This window comes from Strix uralensis, chromosome 3 (genome assembly GCF_047716275.1).
Source record: "Strix uralensis isolate ZFMK-TIS-50842 chromosome 3, bStrUra1, whole genome shotgun sequence".
Taxonomy (NCBI): domain Eukaryota; kingdom Metazoa; phylum Chordata; class Aves; order Strigiformes; family Strigidae; genus Strix; species Strix uralensis.
The window spans coordinates 97,692,488-97,707,851 of record NC_133974.1 but is presented as its reverse complement, the minus strand read 5'-3'; the positions used below and the strand labels follow the sequence as shown (position 1 = coordinate 97,707,851).

Here is a 15,364-nt window from a genome sequence, read left to right as displayed (position 1 = left end):
GATCATCTTTCTTTCACTTTTATCTAAATGCATCTTTGACAATTGCTCTAATATTAAATTTAGATGCACCTGACACTTCCTGGTGCAACCACTGTGTTTGGAACCCATTTTAAAAATAACAAATGCCTTATTTAACTGTGCATCTGCTACCCTATTATTGTGCACCTAACAATCCTTTCAACTGTCTCGATCTAAGCAAATGAGAAACTAACTTTGAAGGAGGCTAATTATACTTTCTAGACTTTGACTTATGTACAACCTAAGTATTTGAGTTTTCATTTTTTCTTTATCTAGGAATATGATGACACTACTGTAGTCTTTTCAGAGTAACATAAACACAGTGTGGTAAATCTGGATTTTTACCTCCAATTTTATGTCATTAGGCAAGCTGGTCTGGTTTTTCCTCCCTACCCTACCAAGCAATTAGCCATTTAAAAATGTCTTTGCCATTAGTAGTTTGGGGTATATGTGTGTGCGTTTTGTTTTGGTTTTTTTTATTGGTAATATCCTCTCTTAATGTAAGAAACACTGTTACATTAGCTCTGCCAGGAGGAAGCCTAGGAAGAAGCTAATCTATCTTTGTGCATGTTAGTAATAACAAATTCAAAGACTGCTTCAATTTTAATACTATGACACTTTAAGAAGCCTAATTCAAGAAATTTTATGCTTTCTAAGTCTGTGTTTGCTGTTAATAACTTGAAGGATGATTACAAGCCAGTATTTACAATACTTTTGTAACAGTTTTTTACAAGCTTGCATACCTATTAACAACAGTGTACTTCTGAAGAAGTCTAGCATCTTATAAAGGCTTGGAGAGGTAAAGAACACACACTTCTTAGTTCTACCCATATTTGACAGTAATAACATTTGTTAAAACCTGCTGTAAAGCTCAAGAAATTTATTATATGGTAACTAAGCCTAATTTAACAGTCTGCATCCAGTTTTATTTTTTCACTTGAAAGACTAACAATGCTTTCTTTCTTCAACACCATTTTTGAAGTGTTCCATTTCACAACACCTAAAGATCTTTGTTTTGCTTATGCTCTGAAGAAAGCAACTACAACATTAAACACTTGGATTTTTTTTTTTAAAGTAGTTAGCTGCTTTTTGAAATAGTGATCAAAAGAGTAGCATCTCTGTGCAAGCAGTCCCTAGGGAAGTACAAGGGACAGGTTGCAAAATTTGCAGTAAACAGGGCACAAGCAGCTCTTACTGCCAACAGAACTTGCTCCTAAATAGCAGGAGAAGCATCAGCAATCTACCAACCGTTAGCTGCCTTTTCTCAACTTAATCCAATCTAAATTGAAAATTACACTTAAGACTGAAGACCTAACTCTATATCACCCAAGTCAAGGTCACTTGCCTATCCCAGTATCCTTCCAACCCACCTAGCATACAACTAGATTAAAACACCTACAGAAAACATATATATGAAGTATACATACCACAAATTTTCAGAGGTGCCTCTAGTTCCAGGAGAATAGGCTGGCTAAGAAATATTTCCCGTGATTTTATGCACAAGCCCCGAACTTCTGCTTCAGTCATCTGAACAATCTTCCCAGGACGACATCCTCGTACTGAAATGAGATGTTTAACAATGGAAGGTAACTATCACACAGATACACAACAACAGGTTAATGCAGATGTGCTGCATTTGAAATCTATATTTGACAAAAAGCCAGCAGCACATTCCAACATATCTACCAAATGTGTTGGAATTCTGTATTCCAACAAATTCTAAAATTAATCTCTGATACTGTGGTAACCTGTGCTTAAAGGTCTGTATGCATTTCTATTAAATCAGGTTATCAGAAGAGAACAATTTAAGCCTTGCTTTTGTCCCCATTTGGACAAATAGCAATTTCAAAATGTTTAAATTAACAATCCCATTACACAAGAATGTTCACAATTGGCAAAAAAATCCTGAAAACACTGTCACATTAGCACAAGATAAACTCCCTTAGGACTGTTGACTGCAACAGTCAATACAAAGAAAAAACTACAGGCGTATTTACACTTTTGACAGCTGAAATTGCCGTATTAGGAACATCACACTAAAAACTATGAAAGTTTGATGCAGTCTTCACTCATAAAATGGCTCGAGTTACTGGAACCTTTATGTCCAAAGACATTCTAAATAGAATGAAACTGAATTCCTAAACCAATAAGTCAGGTACTCGGACCTATATTTAGCCCTAAGTTTTCAAAAGCATTCACATGTCATTGCACTCCAACCAATATCCTCTGGCAAGTTTATCTGCAGCTGCTTCTTTCCACAAATATCTATATGATTCCTCTGTCAGAGGCTTTAATGTGTCTTTAATGAGGCAGCAAAATAGAACAAATGTGTCTGCACTTTGGCTGATCCAGTTCAGTCCTGCATCTCAGCATAAACCAAACTTCAGAGTTCAAAACTAATAAGCCAGAATGTATCAGTGTCTACAACAGGCGAACATCCTGTTCTGCCATCTGCTTTAGATGGAACCAACATTCAGCATTAAACCACAGTAATACCTACAAGAGAAGGTGGTACAAAACTTTAGCAGTTCAAATCCAAACGCTTTCTAACTCAAGTGTAAGACATCACTTCAAAAAATTTTAGCTGCAACTTCAGAAGTCTAATAAGGTAGATTTGTGAACAGAGTAACAAAAACTAGTTCTTCATGCATAAAGTAGGTTCCTGCATTGCCTACTACCCCTCCAAAACAGAAGAGTAAGCTTCTGTTAAGTTTTTTTAAATTTAACATAACTTCCCCTTTCCTTCTATTTCCACTTAGCTCCTAGAAAACATAATTTACAGATGAGATCAGCATCATTATCTACATTGTGCAATGGGGAAAAAAGGGTATGAGAGGAAACAGCTTGTCCTAGGTCACCTACTACTACAGTCCAAAGTGTTAAGCTCAAAAAGCTCTGCTTTGGTTATCAGTGCATACTTTTCCCAGTATGACTGCACACCTGGCTATTCCAACACTGTGCTATGAATTTTTATTTTTTTTTTTTTAAGTAACACCAGACACACCTGTTAAACTGAGGTTAGGAAGCAGCCACAGGAACATGTGAAAAGACAGAAATGAAGAATAGTTTTCTCAAGCAGGGAAGATATGTGAAACTAGATCCTGGGAGAGTCAGTTTGAGTGCCAAAATAGCAGGAGGGCTTGTCTATCTGCAGTGAGGATACACTGAAATACTTCACTCATTAGAATCCCACAGGAACAAGGCTGTGACATACAGGACTTCTTTCAGTGAAACTCTGAATCAGTACCAGGTGATAGTCACATATGGTAAGTCACACTCCTTTGCTAATTAAGATTTCAACTATACTTGAAAAAGCAAACAACTTTTTAGTAACACTTTTTTTTGGTTATTCTTCAAGCTAATGCTTGAAGAATACGTATCAGAAGAATACAAAGGCAGACATTAGACACAATCAAGGTGACTAGAAAACAATAAATGCCTACAGGCTTCCATTTCATCACATCTCAAACATCAACTAAGTGATGCATTTATAGATGCCTCTTCAGCCCCATGGAGATTATTAACAGAAAAAAAAAATCTCTGGCTTGACAGCTTTGCACAGGACTTGACTATCCAATTTGTGAGGCACCAAAATGCTCCAACGATCTCCACCTTTTCAAGCACTTGCATGCTGGTAGCTTATAATGATCCCTTTCAAAGACCAGAAACTCATATTGATAGGCAGAACAAATTGTCACTATACATAAGAAATCTCCTAGCTGAAAGAGCAGTCTTAATATCGCAATGCCTATCATTTTATTGAAACAATTGTTATATTTTAAACCCATGGCTTACAACATCAAGGTCACACCGAAGAAGCATGCAGCATAATGAGCTTTTCAGTCCCGTTTTTCCTCTACAAACTGTGCATTCTTTTAATCTGTTTTGATAAGCAATAACATTCTCCTATGTATTTAACCACTTTCATAATGTTTTGCAACACCAGAATCAAGCCATTCATGTAGATTAAAACCAAGTGACATAACTGCACACTTTTTACATCCACTCTAGTTTTGGAACTCAAACCCAGGAAAGGCCACCATACACATTAATATCAGTGTAAGTAGCACCAGACCAAGCACAGAGTCCAAAATTGAGACAGCAGTTCAAGAAGGGCACGCACAATACTTAAAATAACTTTGATCCGATCAATATTTCTTAGAATACCAGCTTTTACCTCCCTTTGAAACTCACGTGGAGGTTTAAACTTGGAACAATTGCTTTATAGGATTGAGGCTTTAAGTGCTGCTGGATGTTTGTGCTAGAAGACATAGTGAACACACAGCTCCTGACTTCAAAATTAACTGCCATAGTCAGTGCATCCAGTGTCTTGGTTCTTTACTTGTTACGGTAGAGCCTTAAACATTGCAAGCCCTGAACAGACAAACCAACAAACAAGGCAGTAACTTACTACCACATGTCAGATTCTCCAGATAAGAGAAGTTTCTACAACTATAGCAACTATGTCACATGCAGAAGAGGAACAACACACACCTAATGATTGCAGTTACTTCCAGCCCTTGCGAAGGGTACAAATCTGGGCCACCACACCTTTGCAAAGGTACCCTCCACCTGAATAGTCAGCAGCTCCACATAGCAAACACATAAACTCAGTTACATTTGAAGAAGGACAAAGTCTAGGGTTTCATGAGGAATAATCATGAAGAATATAGTTAAGAGAAACAAAGTTTTCTCCCACAATCCCCTGATCATCAATAGGGGTACTACATATTGAAAAAATGAGAAGCTACTGTGACCCTGGAAGCCTCAGCACTTCACTGGATTGGCAAAGGCACTAATAAAAGGTTCACTACGTAGTCACCCAGAACAGTTGTGCCCCAGTTGAGGTACGAGTACACAAGCAAGACTAAGCACATCTTTCACCAGCTTACACTACAACTAGAATCTTGTTCAAGTTTCCTTGACTCAGCTGAGCACTGTATGGATTGTAAACAAGAGCATCTCTCACCACATTTAGTTTATCAAAAGCCAAATCCCCAAGAACAGATTTAAGAGGAGGTTATAAGAATAAGATCAAGAGTGTAAGTGATGTTGTTCAGACTTGTTTACAAATTACTATAGCTAACCATTCTTAAAACATGCAAGTCATAGCTGTATGCATTGTAAAAATCTGTAGCTCACAAAAAGCCCTTAACAGCATTGGGAAAACCATCATTTTTAATGGCTGTCATTTACCCAGAGCAGAAATAGCATCTCAACATTAGATGTAAATTAATTAATCTAAGATGCAGATGTTGTAAACAAGCTTTGATTTACATAGAAGTCTTCGGCAGGGACAGCAATTCCTGTTGTAACACACTACCCCACGTGTGTAGTGCTATGCCAGAACAAGTCTTTGCTGCAAGGAGCTTAAAAAAGACTGACATAGCAGGGAATAAAGAGAATTAAAAGCAACTATATGCATTGCACTGTCAGGCTATTATTTTAACACAACAGATCCTACAGTAATCCAAAAACTGCTCTAATCTATATTAAAATGGTCTCTGCATCTACACAAGCTTTGAGAAGCAACTTTAGCAAGTCTACTAACTACAATTAGTAATCCAAGGCATGAAAGAAAAACTTCAAAAATAATTATTTTTGTAATCCCTCCAAATTCATACCAGAGAGTAGCAGATTATGTAAGGCAACGCTGGAGAGGAAAAAAATAAATAACACTAAGGAAAGTGGGTCAAGGACTGCCTGTTGGAAGTTCCATGAGCATCACTTTTTGCCATATTCTTTCATGAACTGGAGAAAATACATTTAACCTATTCTGTCACACTGTTTCTGGTGTGCCTCTCACTCTAAGTAACCGAACTGCTCATTTTGTGGCATCACTAATAGAAGTTTCAATTACTAAGTCAGCTGTGGTATGCACAGCCATCCTAAGCATTTACACTGTGTTTTCCAATACCAAATGCGTCCTGTTTACTGGACAAACCCAGACAGACTTCTAACTCTCATAAAAATTGGGCCAGCATCATTGCTAAGAAGCAGTCTCCTTTCCCTATGCTTTGCTTTTTTTTTTTTGCAGGCATATGCATTTATGTGGCCATGCAGTAAACTGCATCAGTGAACTGATCTTTTCTTTCTAGTACAAAGAAAACAGAACTGTAGTCTAGATAGTTCCCCAAGCTGGAGTCTACATCCACTGTGAACTTGGGCTAGGACTAGTGAAGAAATAAGCAGCTGGTTCTCCTTTTCACAGTAGCTCCAGCCAAGCTTATTTCTGAAATTATGGCTTTAAAGATCTATTTTGCCAGAGTATATCTAAAAAAAACCCCCAGAGTACAACACAAGACTTCAAGCATGCAATTTCACAAATTGCACTCCGGCAGTTCCCACAAGCTTACAGCTTTGGAGTATTTGGTGAATCCTGAACAGCTTCTCAATAGCAAGAGCAGAATGGATCTGGAAGCCAAAGGTGGCATTACATATGACATGGAAAAAAAAAACCAAACAGTCCTTACACTGATTTTTGGAAACATATTCTGAAGTTATCTGCTCTCAGCATTTTTAAAATTCAAGTTATATGTTTTTATGGTTTTAAGTCAGGAATCCTACACTAGATTTTAAAGTGCTTTTCATTTTGGAAAGCAAAACTTCTACTCCCTGAAAATATTTTTCTGTTATTTAAATTGTTCAGCTGTCATCCAGAAGCAGCCACTCCCTATCTTGCAGCAAAACACTGAGAGTTAAGCCAGCAATACAAGTTTTCAAAGTTTTAGAATTGCTGTAACAGAACTAAGTTTAGAATGGCTTTCATTCATGTGTTACACTGGTGGACAACAATAATATAAATGAAGCCCTGCCAGAGCTTTCCTCAATTCAGTAAGAAGCATGTTGCTGAATACACAGCTCCTCTGCATGGTGTATGCAGCAAAGCCCTGTACCTTTCCTAGGGTACATCACTCAATCTTCCCACTAAAAATAGAAGAATCAGCCTTTCAGGGAGTTTTTTCCTTAAGAACTGTGCTTTTATATCCAAGTAATTTGAAAATCTTAATAAATTTGCCTTTGCTGGATGCTCTTAAGTATTTTGCTGAAGATCAGTGATTGCTTGTGAACTCATTTTAGCAGGACTTAACATCAAACACAAATTCACTGCAGAGTAAGAGACTGCCCAAGCCTTTAATTTCTAACCAGGAAAATAACCAAACAGTGAAGTGGTGTTCTTCTACCCAAACTTGAATTTACATTCTTAAAATATATACTATCCAGCAGAATTAATGCTCATGGAGAAGGAGCTTCATTAGAAACTAGTATGTAAAGTTGCTTCAGGGGATACCCAAATAAGCCCATGAAAACATGCAAGTGTCCCTACACCAACCTTCACCCATTATATTTGCTTTTCATGGACAACCTGCTTCCTTACACAGAGGTTCCATGAACTAACTGATGGTCTCAGCCATTCTGTATCATGCACAGTTCCAAGAACTGCTGTATTCAAGGTTGAAGGACAAGATCACGTTAGTTACTCCATTCTGTAAGCAAAAATGTGTAAGCCTAATACTTGTTATTGGTCTATATTTACTGTTTGCTTAATGACACTTGAACCTAAAACTCATGCACCTAGCAAAGCATAAGGTAGAAGCCTCTCACTATGCTATATTATACAAAGTGATAGCAGCTGCTGTTCTAGTCCACCTGGAAGGCTAACCTAGCATAAAAATCTTATAAAACAAAGAATTTCAGCTTCTTTCTCAATATTTGACTTCCTTTTCCTCTAAAGCAGTGCTAATGAAATTCCTAAAAGTTGAGGAAGGCAGAGGCAAATTACAAAATGACTTCATAACTCCTGAGAAATATCAAGGACAGAAGTTACTTAAGTTGCAATACAAAAAGCTAGGGTTTAACACTACTTTTGCACCTCCTCAACTTCTCAGGTATTTAACTGATATGGTTATGTGGGATATACACACAAAAGCTTTGTATCAAGCTTGGTATTAACAAAACAGAGATGATGGTGCTGTGAAACTAAGACAACCTAGCATATGTATCAAGACAAACCACACAACAGTAAGAGAAGGCAGTAAACAAGTTCATTTCTGTGTTCAAATTACAAACCTGATACATTTCGCATTACAAGTGCTTCAGGTTCTAGTTAAGAGTAGAGTCCCCTGTCACACACCCCCTTCACCGAGTAGAGCATCTGACTTTACTAACAGCCAAATACAGTATGCTTGACTTCACAGTGCTAAACTATATATTGTTTTGGTTGGTTTGTTGGGTTTTTTCCTTTTTTTAAAGGGTTACATACCTACATTTGGTGGTTACTAATGAGCATTTAATTGCTACTATCAAGTATTAAAAATCCTCTTATCTACATTAAATAAAAAGTGTTTTTTCCCCTTTTATACTATGATTTAGCCATACTGTAAGCAAGACACTGAATGACTCAAGTGTAAACTGTGCTGCAGAGTATCTAAATGAAACAGTTACTGATTCATGTAGCCTTCAAGGGGCAAAACAGCCACACAGCATAAAGGAACACCAGCACACACTGCCTGACACTGGGCTCTTGGCCTTCACTAAAATTTTTCAAGCCAACTATTCCAGTTGTCATGTACTTCTAAAGCTAAAGATGAACTGGCTGATACCTGCACTGCTGTACAAACCCAGAAACAAACATCATTATTTCTATCCCTTCTCCCTGTTTAATACAATACCTACCCTTCCAGAGACACATGAAAACTATTTTCTCTAAAGACTAGTTCAAAAATACATCATTTGCAATAAATGCTTTAAATTCTCCTTGTTTATTTTTCTAATAGCAGATTAGCCAGTGATTGCACACCAAACCAGGTAATAATCCTTGTTCATTCAAGGTTCACCTCCATGGTTTGTTTATATTGTTCTGCAACAGATCATTAAGGCCTATTTTTGTTCTCTACAACTGCCCCTCTTTTTCAGCACCAGTTACAGAGCTTGTGCAACTGCAGGCACTACCACTGTATCATACCACACCATCAGGCTGGCTGGATACGTTACTTCGTTAAGACACTAGCCAAACAAGAAACACATTATTGACCATAATACATTAGGCCAGTAGCTCTATAGCATTTAAAACCAATAAGGAAAACCTCAATTATTTCATAAGCATTTCAAATCCAACATCATTTGAAAAATTGATTAGTATTCAAATTTCTATCTTTATCACAACCTTCAAGACCTCTGACATTGTAAGAAAATGAAGCCATCACCTCACACGGTAAGAACACTACACAACCAGCTTTTAAGGCAATCAAAAAAAAAAATCACATTTTGAGCTGAACTTTGAAGCAATAATCATTCTTCACATCTACTAGAAGTTTGACAACTCTTTTCTTGGACAAGTATTTCCCAGCTTTCTTGATGGATTGGTACTATCAGAACTAGTAGGCCTCCTAGCCTCACCAAAAATAATTTTTAGAGCTGAACCACATTAAGTTCCATAGAATTAATTTTAATTGTTAATTTTAAATAAGGTAGTTAGATTTAGACAAGCAAGGGATCCTGCCTAGAAAAGGTAAATCTGTTTGTACAGCTATATAAATAAACCCTCTTCGGAGAAATCCAGCTTGTATTTAAGGCCACTGTATGTCTGGGTACCCTCAAGTTCATCCTCCCTTCCATATGGTAAACTCCTTAGTGTTTACCAATACAGATACCTATATATTTGAAAATTATGAACTCCAGTCCAGCTGGGCTGCCTCATAACCAGAAATTGAGAGACATATACAGCACAGAAACAGGAAGCCCAACACCCAGACATAAATGCAGCAGCCTTACTTAACACCATCTAGAGCACTCTTTACAAGCATTCTTGCTTTGATATAGAGGGGACTTTTCTACACATCACCAAAGTTTAAACTAGCTTAGAGCCTGGCTTAAATGTGAGCCTGATGTATCCATTCAGCTCAGCATTTTTGCAAATTTGAGGGCATTTCCCACAGAACGATACATTGTATGCCTAGATGGGGCTAAGCACAACACAGGTACTAGCTACTTCAGCTGCAGAGACTAAGGAAAAATGTGCTGAAAGAAGAAAAACTTCTCTATTCGCTCTGGAGAAGAGAAGGCTCCAGCAAGACCTTTTTGTGGCCTTTCAATACTGAAGGGGGGCTTTTAAAAAAGATGGGAACAAACTTTCTAGTAGGGTCTGTAGCAATAGAACAAGGGATAATGGTTTTAAACTAAAAGAGGGTAGATTCAGGCTAGATATAAGGAATAAATTTTCTGTGATGAGGGTGGTGAAACACTGGAAGATGTTGCCCAGAGAGGTGGTAGATGCCCCATCCCTCAAAACATTCAAGGTCAGGTTGGACAGGGCTCTGAGTGACCTGATCCAGCTGAAGATGTCCCTGATCACTGCAGGGGGGTTGGACTAGGCGGCCTCTAAAGGTCCCTTCCAACCCAAACTATTCTGTGATTCTATATTCCCCATCTGCTGTACAGTCTCATGTGCGTGCATACTCCTGTACTGTCCACAGCCAGAATGGAACTGGGAAAATCTATCCACCAGATGGCATAGCTGGGAAAGTAGGAAGAAAACAAAACAAAAAAAACCCAAAAAAAGTCTGCATACTGAAGCAAAGACAAGGCTATCATCTTTATTTGTACCACAGTGCAACTAAGCCTGACCCATGACTAGAATTCTAAATACCAGTGCAAGAAGGAAACAGTCTTAAGACTAATTTGGCTTATACACTTTCATGGTCACATATCGGTCCAAAAGTGTTTTAGCAAAGCTATGAAATTTTGTGTTTACATGACCTGCAAATCTTTGTAGATTCACTTATGAGTGATTTATCAAAAGAAATCTTATAATAAAGCTCAAAGTATCTCCAAGATCAGTCAGGCACACATCTAAGAGCACTAGCATCTCCTTCATTATTCTAGTGTTTAGTTCCTAAACAGGAATTGGAATTTAAGTCTGAAGGTAGAAGAAATAAGAGAAAGCATTGCTATGTTCAGACTTTATGCATACAGTATACACTTTAGTTTTACTTTCCTCCAAATAGAAGCTATTTATAAGGTATCACTAGCTAATAACCAAGTACTAGGCACACTGCAAGAGAAAGTCAATTCAAAAAGCTCTTACCATTCCTAAATTCACCACTTAACCAATGAATAAAGAGCTTAAGAACTTGGTATATGCAAAAGAACATGGAAATTAAAAGCTGATGTCCTAGAAGACTATCACCATGCATTACACTGTGATTGAATCTTTCTGAAAACTATCCCCAATTTAACTCAAGAATTAATCAATCTGGCTTTCAGCACTCAAAAGATCTCTGAAATAAGCCCACATTCGAAATAAGCATGTATGCACAGGTGTTGAGAGTTGGGAAGTTGTTCTTGATGAATTCTCCCAAGCAGCCCGGCTATAGGCCACCTCATATCCATACCTCAGAAAAAAGAATAAAAAGTACACACATGGAAGGTAAGATGATCTAAGTAGGTAGTTCCAATCAAAAGGCAAGTAGATGTGTCATTTAACCCAAAAGATATGTAGTCTTGAGCAACAAGGGTAAAAACAGTTAGAGTAACCTAATTAAAGTAGAAGCAAGAACTCATGACAGCTAATATCACAGCCTAGAAACAGGTGTCACCAACCAGCAACGCAATGACAGCAGGGAAGTTTCCTGCTGCTGTGGCTTTTGACACGTATTTGCTATCTGTTAAAAATGAGGTGCAGCAGCCACTGAGAGACAATTGTAGACTGCTATTCAAACTTAAAGCCATCCATTTCACTTAAAGTAACCAAAAGGACTAAATATGGACTGCATGACAACATTTCATAAACATCTCTCTATTACTTCAATGTGCATTTTTACAGCTCAAAAGCCATGCTTCCTTAGCCTTTAAGTCAAAGTTGAAGTGTGAGTAATGGAGAAAAAAAACTTGCTTTAAACTAATTAATTGCTCCAGAGTTAAGAGTCAATAGAAATTTTTCTGCGCAAGCAGCATGGGGAGGGATTCATACTCACTTTACCAGAACAGGTCAGCTAAGCAACAGCATGAGCTCCAGAATGTGAGCTGCCAATTGTACAAAAAACAAAGCTTCATTGTGAAACACTACTATTCGAACCACAGCTTAAAATATTATATGCTAGCAGTACAACAAATAAAAGATGTTAAATGGAAGCAAAAATAATTAATACACAATGCATTCTTGTAATAGGTTTTTTTCCCCCAAATAAAACCTGCAAGAATCTATTCCCTTTCAGATACAAGATGTTGTACAAGGCACTCCTACTACTATTAGTAGGTGACAAGCAGAGAAAAAACAGCCCATTTCCCTTCAGAATCTTCCTAATCTCTGCTCAGAGGGAGAAAGACTGAGAAACAGAGATGAGAAATTACAAGCAAAACTTCGTTCAGAAGTTGCACATACACATCCCTAAAGATTAAAGTACTATGGAATACAAAACACAGATTAGGTTGCTGGGACACAAGGTACCCAATCATAACCCCAAAAGCTAGAAAGTTGCAACACAAGTATTTATGGTGTACCTAAAAGGTATGTAACATGTATTTAAAAAAAAAAAAGATAAGCAGAGTAATATTTAAGATAACAGGGAGCAGAACAATCCAACAAGTTGCATACCAGAACACTGAAGAATCCCCTCCTCTTAAAGCAATCTATATTTAAGTAACTATACTGATGAGCGAAAAGTACCTTTCAAATGTATTTTTTAAAGTGCCACTCAAAAAACCCACCACCACACATACACATGCTTTCTGATGTCCCAAAAAAATCTGCACTACAAAGCCAATGCTTACTAGGTTACTATTTGCTTTGTCTTAAAAACCTACCTACTAATCTGGGTTTCAACATCCAGAAAAAGGGAGTTTTATCTGTATTAGTGATCAAAGACAAACTTTGTCTGATGATACCTGCAGGTTTCTTCATCCTATGCTACACTGCATACCTTACATCACAAACACAAGCACAACTGCACAAACCCTTTATGTATTTTAAAATGTTGATTTTATTGTTCATAACTAAGTTTCACATCTAAAAACAACATACCAACTACTAAAAAAAAAATCGGAAAGCCCTAAAAACTCTACTTTGTCATAACTCGGTTGAACAAAACTTTCAGACGTAGAAAACTTGTTTCACTTCCAGAACTGTACGTGCTCCATAAATTCCTTTCTATAAGCCTTCTGCATAGCGATCCAACTATCCAAGGAGTACAGCAAGCAAATAAGTGAACAGCGCATACCCACGCATGTACTCTCACCTCCAACATACCAGGTATCTGTTGAACGTGGAATGAAAGATTCATGGGAGAAGAGGCCTAAGAAGACTAAACGTTCAAGACATAACTTAAATAAAAAGAAAATGCTAGCAAGAATTCCTCAGCTTCTCCAAAAGCATGGAGTAAACCAGCTTCCTCCTTACTTTAAAGGGTCACTACTTAATACACATAAAACCCTTCACAGCTTTTATTAGCCATCCATAAGAGCCGCTTTTGGAGACTGCCCCGTAGGCAGGCAGAGGAATGTCAGTGCGCTAAATCCTTCTGCTTCCACTGACACTCACGTACATACAACTCCACACCTAACACAGCTTGTACACATAATTTTAAACACGGAAGACTGCGACTAACCCAACCCGAGGAAGGGGTAAGGCCGCCCATAGCTCAGCGAGGCTTCTCCAGCTCGCCCCTCAGCCAGGCAGCTGCAGCGGGGTGGCAAAGGGAAAAAGGGAGGCTTGGGGTTCTTTTTCCCTTTTACATGGGAAGGCAGCCGCCTCACCTAGACAGAGACGACGGACCCCGCGCACGCCAGCGCCCACAGGACGCGTAACGGCCCCTCCGAAGGGTTCCGCAGGGCCGGGCCCGGGGCTCGGGGCACCGTCCAGGCGCACCAAGCCCCCTCCCGGCGGCCACCCCGGGCCCGGCGGCGCGGGGGAGGCGCTGCCCCCGCTCCCCCGGCCGCAGCGCGGGACGAGCTCGCCCCGCCCGCCCGCCCGCCCCCCCCCCCCCGCCACCGCCGGCAGCCCCGGCTCCCGCGGGGAGGCGACGGTACCCTCCCGCCCTCCGCGGTGCGCGCGTGGGGCGGCGGGCTGGGGCGCTGGCCGGCGCCTCGCTCACCTTCCAGCAGCCGGGTGATGAGGCTGTCCACGTTCAGCTCCCCATCCGCCATTTTGTGGCCACCAGACTCGGTCCCGGGCGGGGAGAGGGCGGGGTAGAGGGCGCTTCGCGGAGGAGGAGGAGCAGGGAGCAGTGGCCGCAGCTACAGTGGCTCCCCCCCACCCCCCTCCGGCAGTCCCCTGCGGCCACCCGGCTTCTCCCGCGCTGGCAGCCGAAAGCGCCGCGCCCGCTCCCTCACCGCTAAATGGGGGGAAGCGGCCACCCCTCCTCCCTGCGCCTCCTCCCCGCCTCAGGAGCCGCCACGGCGCATGCGCCCCCTCACCCCGACCGCCTCGCCCGCCGCCCCGTGCTCCACGCACCGCGCAGGCGCCGGAGGTGCGGGCGGGCTGCGGGGCGCGTGCGCAGAGCGGCACCGGCTTCCCGCCCTTCTTCCCCGCTGGGCTCCCGGTGCCCGCGCAGGGTGGCGGGTATCGCTCGGCGGGTCCCGACCGTCACCCGATCACCCACCGGCCTGCGGGTCTCGCAGCAGGGAGCTGCTCAGCCCCTGCGCCTTGAGCTGGACTTCCCTGACCTGCTGTTTGTCCGGCCTGGGCCTGGCAGCCGGGGGGCGGCTCGCAAGCCAGGCTCCCGCCGGGTTTCCTCGGGGTCCGGCTCTGGGTCAGCCCCTTCAGGCCTCCCCAGAGCGCAGGGTGAGGAAGCCTTTTCTGTCACGGCCAGTCCTGAGGGGTTGGGCAGCTCCGCCGGCTGTTTCTGTAACTCCGGGAGCAGCTCCGGGGACTTCGTGGTGGATGTGGGGATACTTGGCACTTCTCGTGGTGCCCCACCTCCTTGTAGCTGCAGGAAGGTGGTAGAGTTGCCTTAAAAAGAGGTTACGTTGACAGCTATCAATTAGGGACAAAAGGCAAGAAAATGAGTCCTAGTAAGGCTGCGTGTAACCTGTGTGTCACCTCTTATTCTGCTGAAACAGCCTGTGAAAGCTCACAGTTTATTAAAAAAAAATCCGTCAGAATTGGAACAACAAGTGCTCTTTATAGCACAAATGCTGTTTATAGCCCTTTTCTAACACAGTTGTCAGAAGAACTCCTAAGCAACGTGGTTTATGTTTCATTGCGGCTGGACCTGCTAAGAGTACTTTTTTGGTGACTTCTGAAACGTTTGTTTTTTTAAGATGAGCTCTCTAAAGACGTGTTAGTTTACATACTTTTGTCAACATGCTTGCCTTGGATGGACAGAGAAGTGCTTTAAAATGTAGGTGG

The 15,364-nt window shown here is 40.8% G+C and overlaps 1 protein-coding gene across 1 annotated transcript in view; it reads right to left on the bottom strand.

The window, feature by feature from the left end:
- PPP1CB (protein phosphatase 1 catalytic subunit beta) overlaps positions 1–14,385 on the bottom strand; it is a 29,777-nt gene extending 15,392 nt beyond the window's left edge. Inside the window, exons 1-2 of the mRNA XM_074863520.1 lie at positions 14,109–14,385; positions 1,446–1,577 (exon numbers count right to left, since the gene is read on the bottom strand). Coding sequence (XP_074719621.1) covers positions 1,446–1,577; positions 14,109–14,160 — 184 coding nt within the window. The 5' untranslated portion in view covers positions 14,161–14,385. The remainder of the gene's footprint in view (positions 1–1,445; positions 1,578–14,108) is intronic.
- Positions 14,386–15,364: the final 979 nt, after the last annotated feature.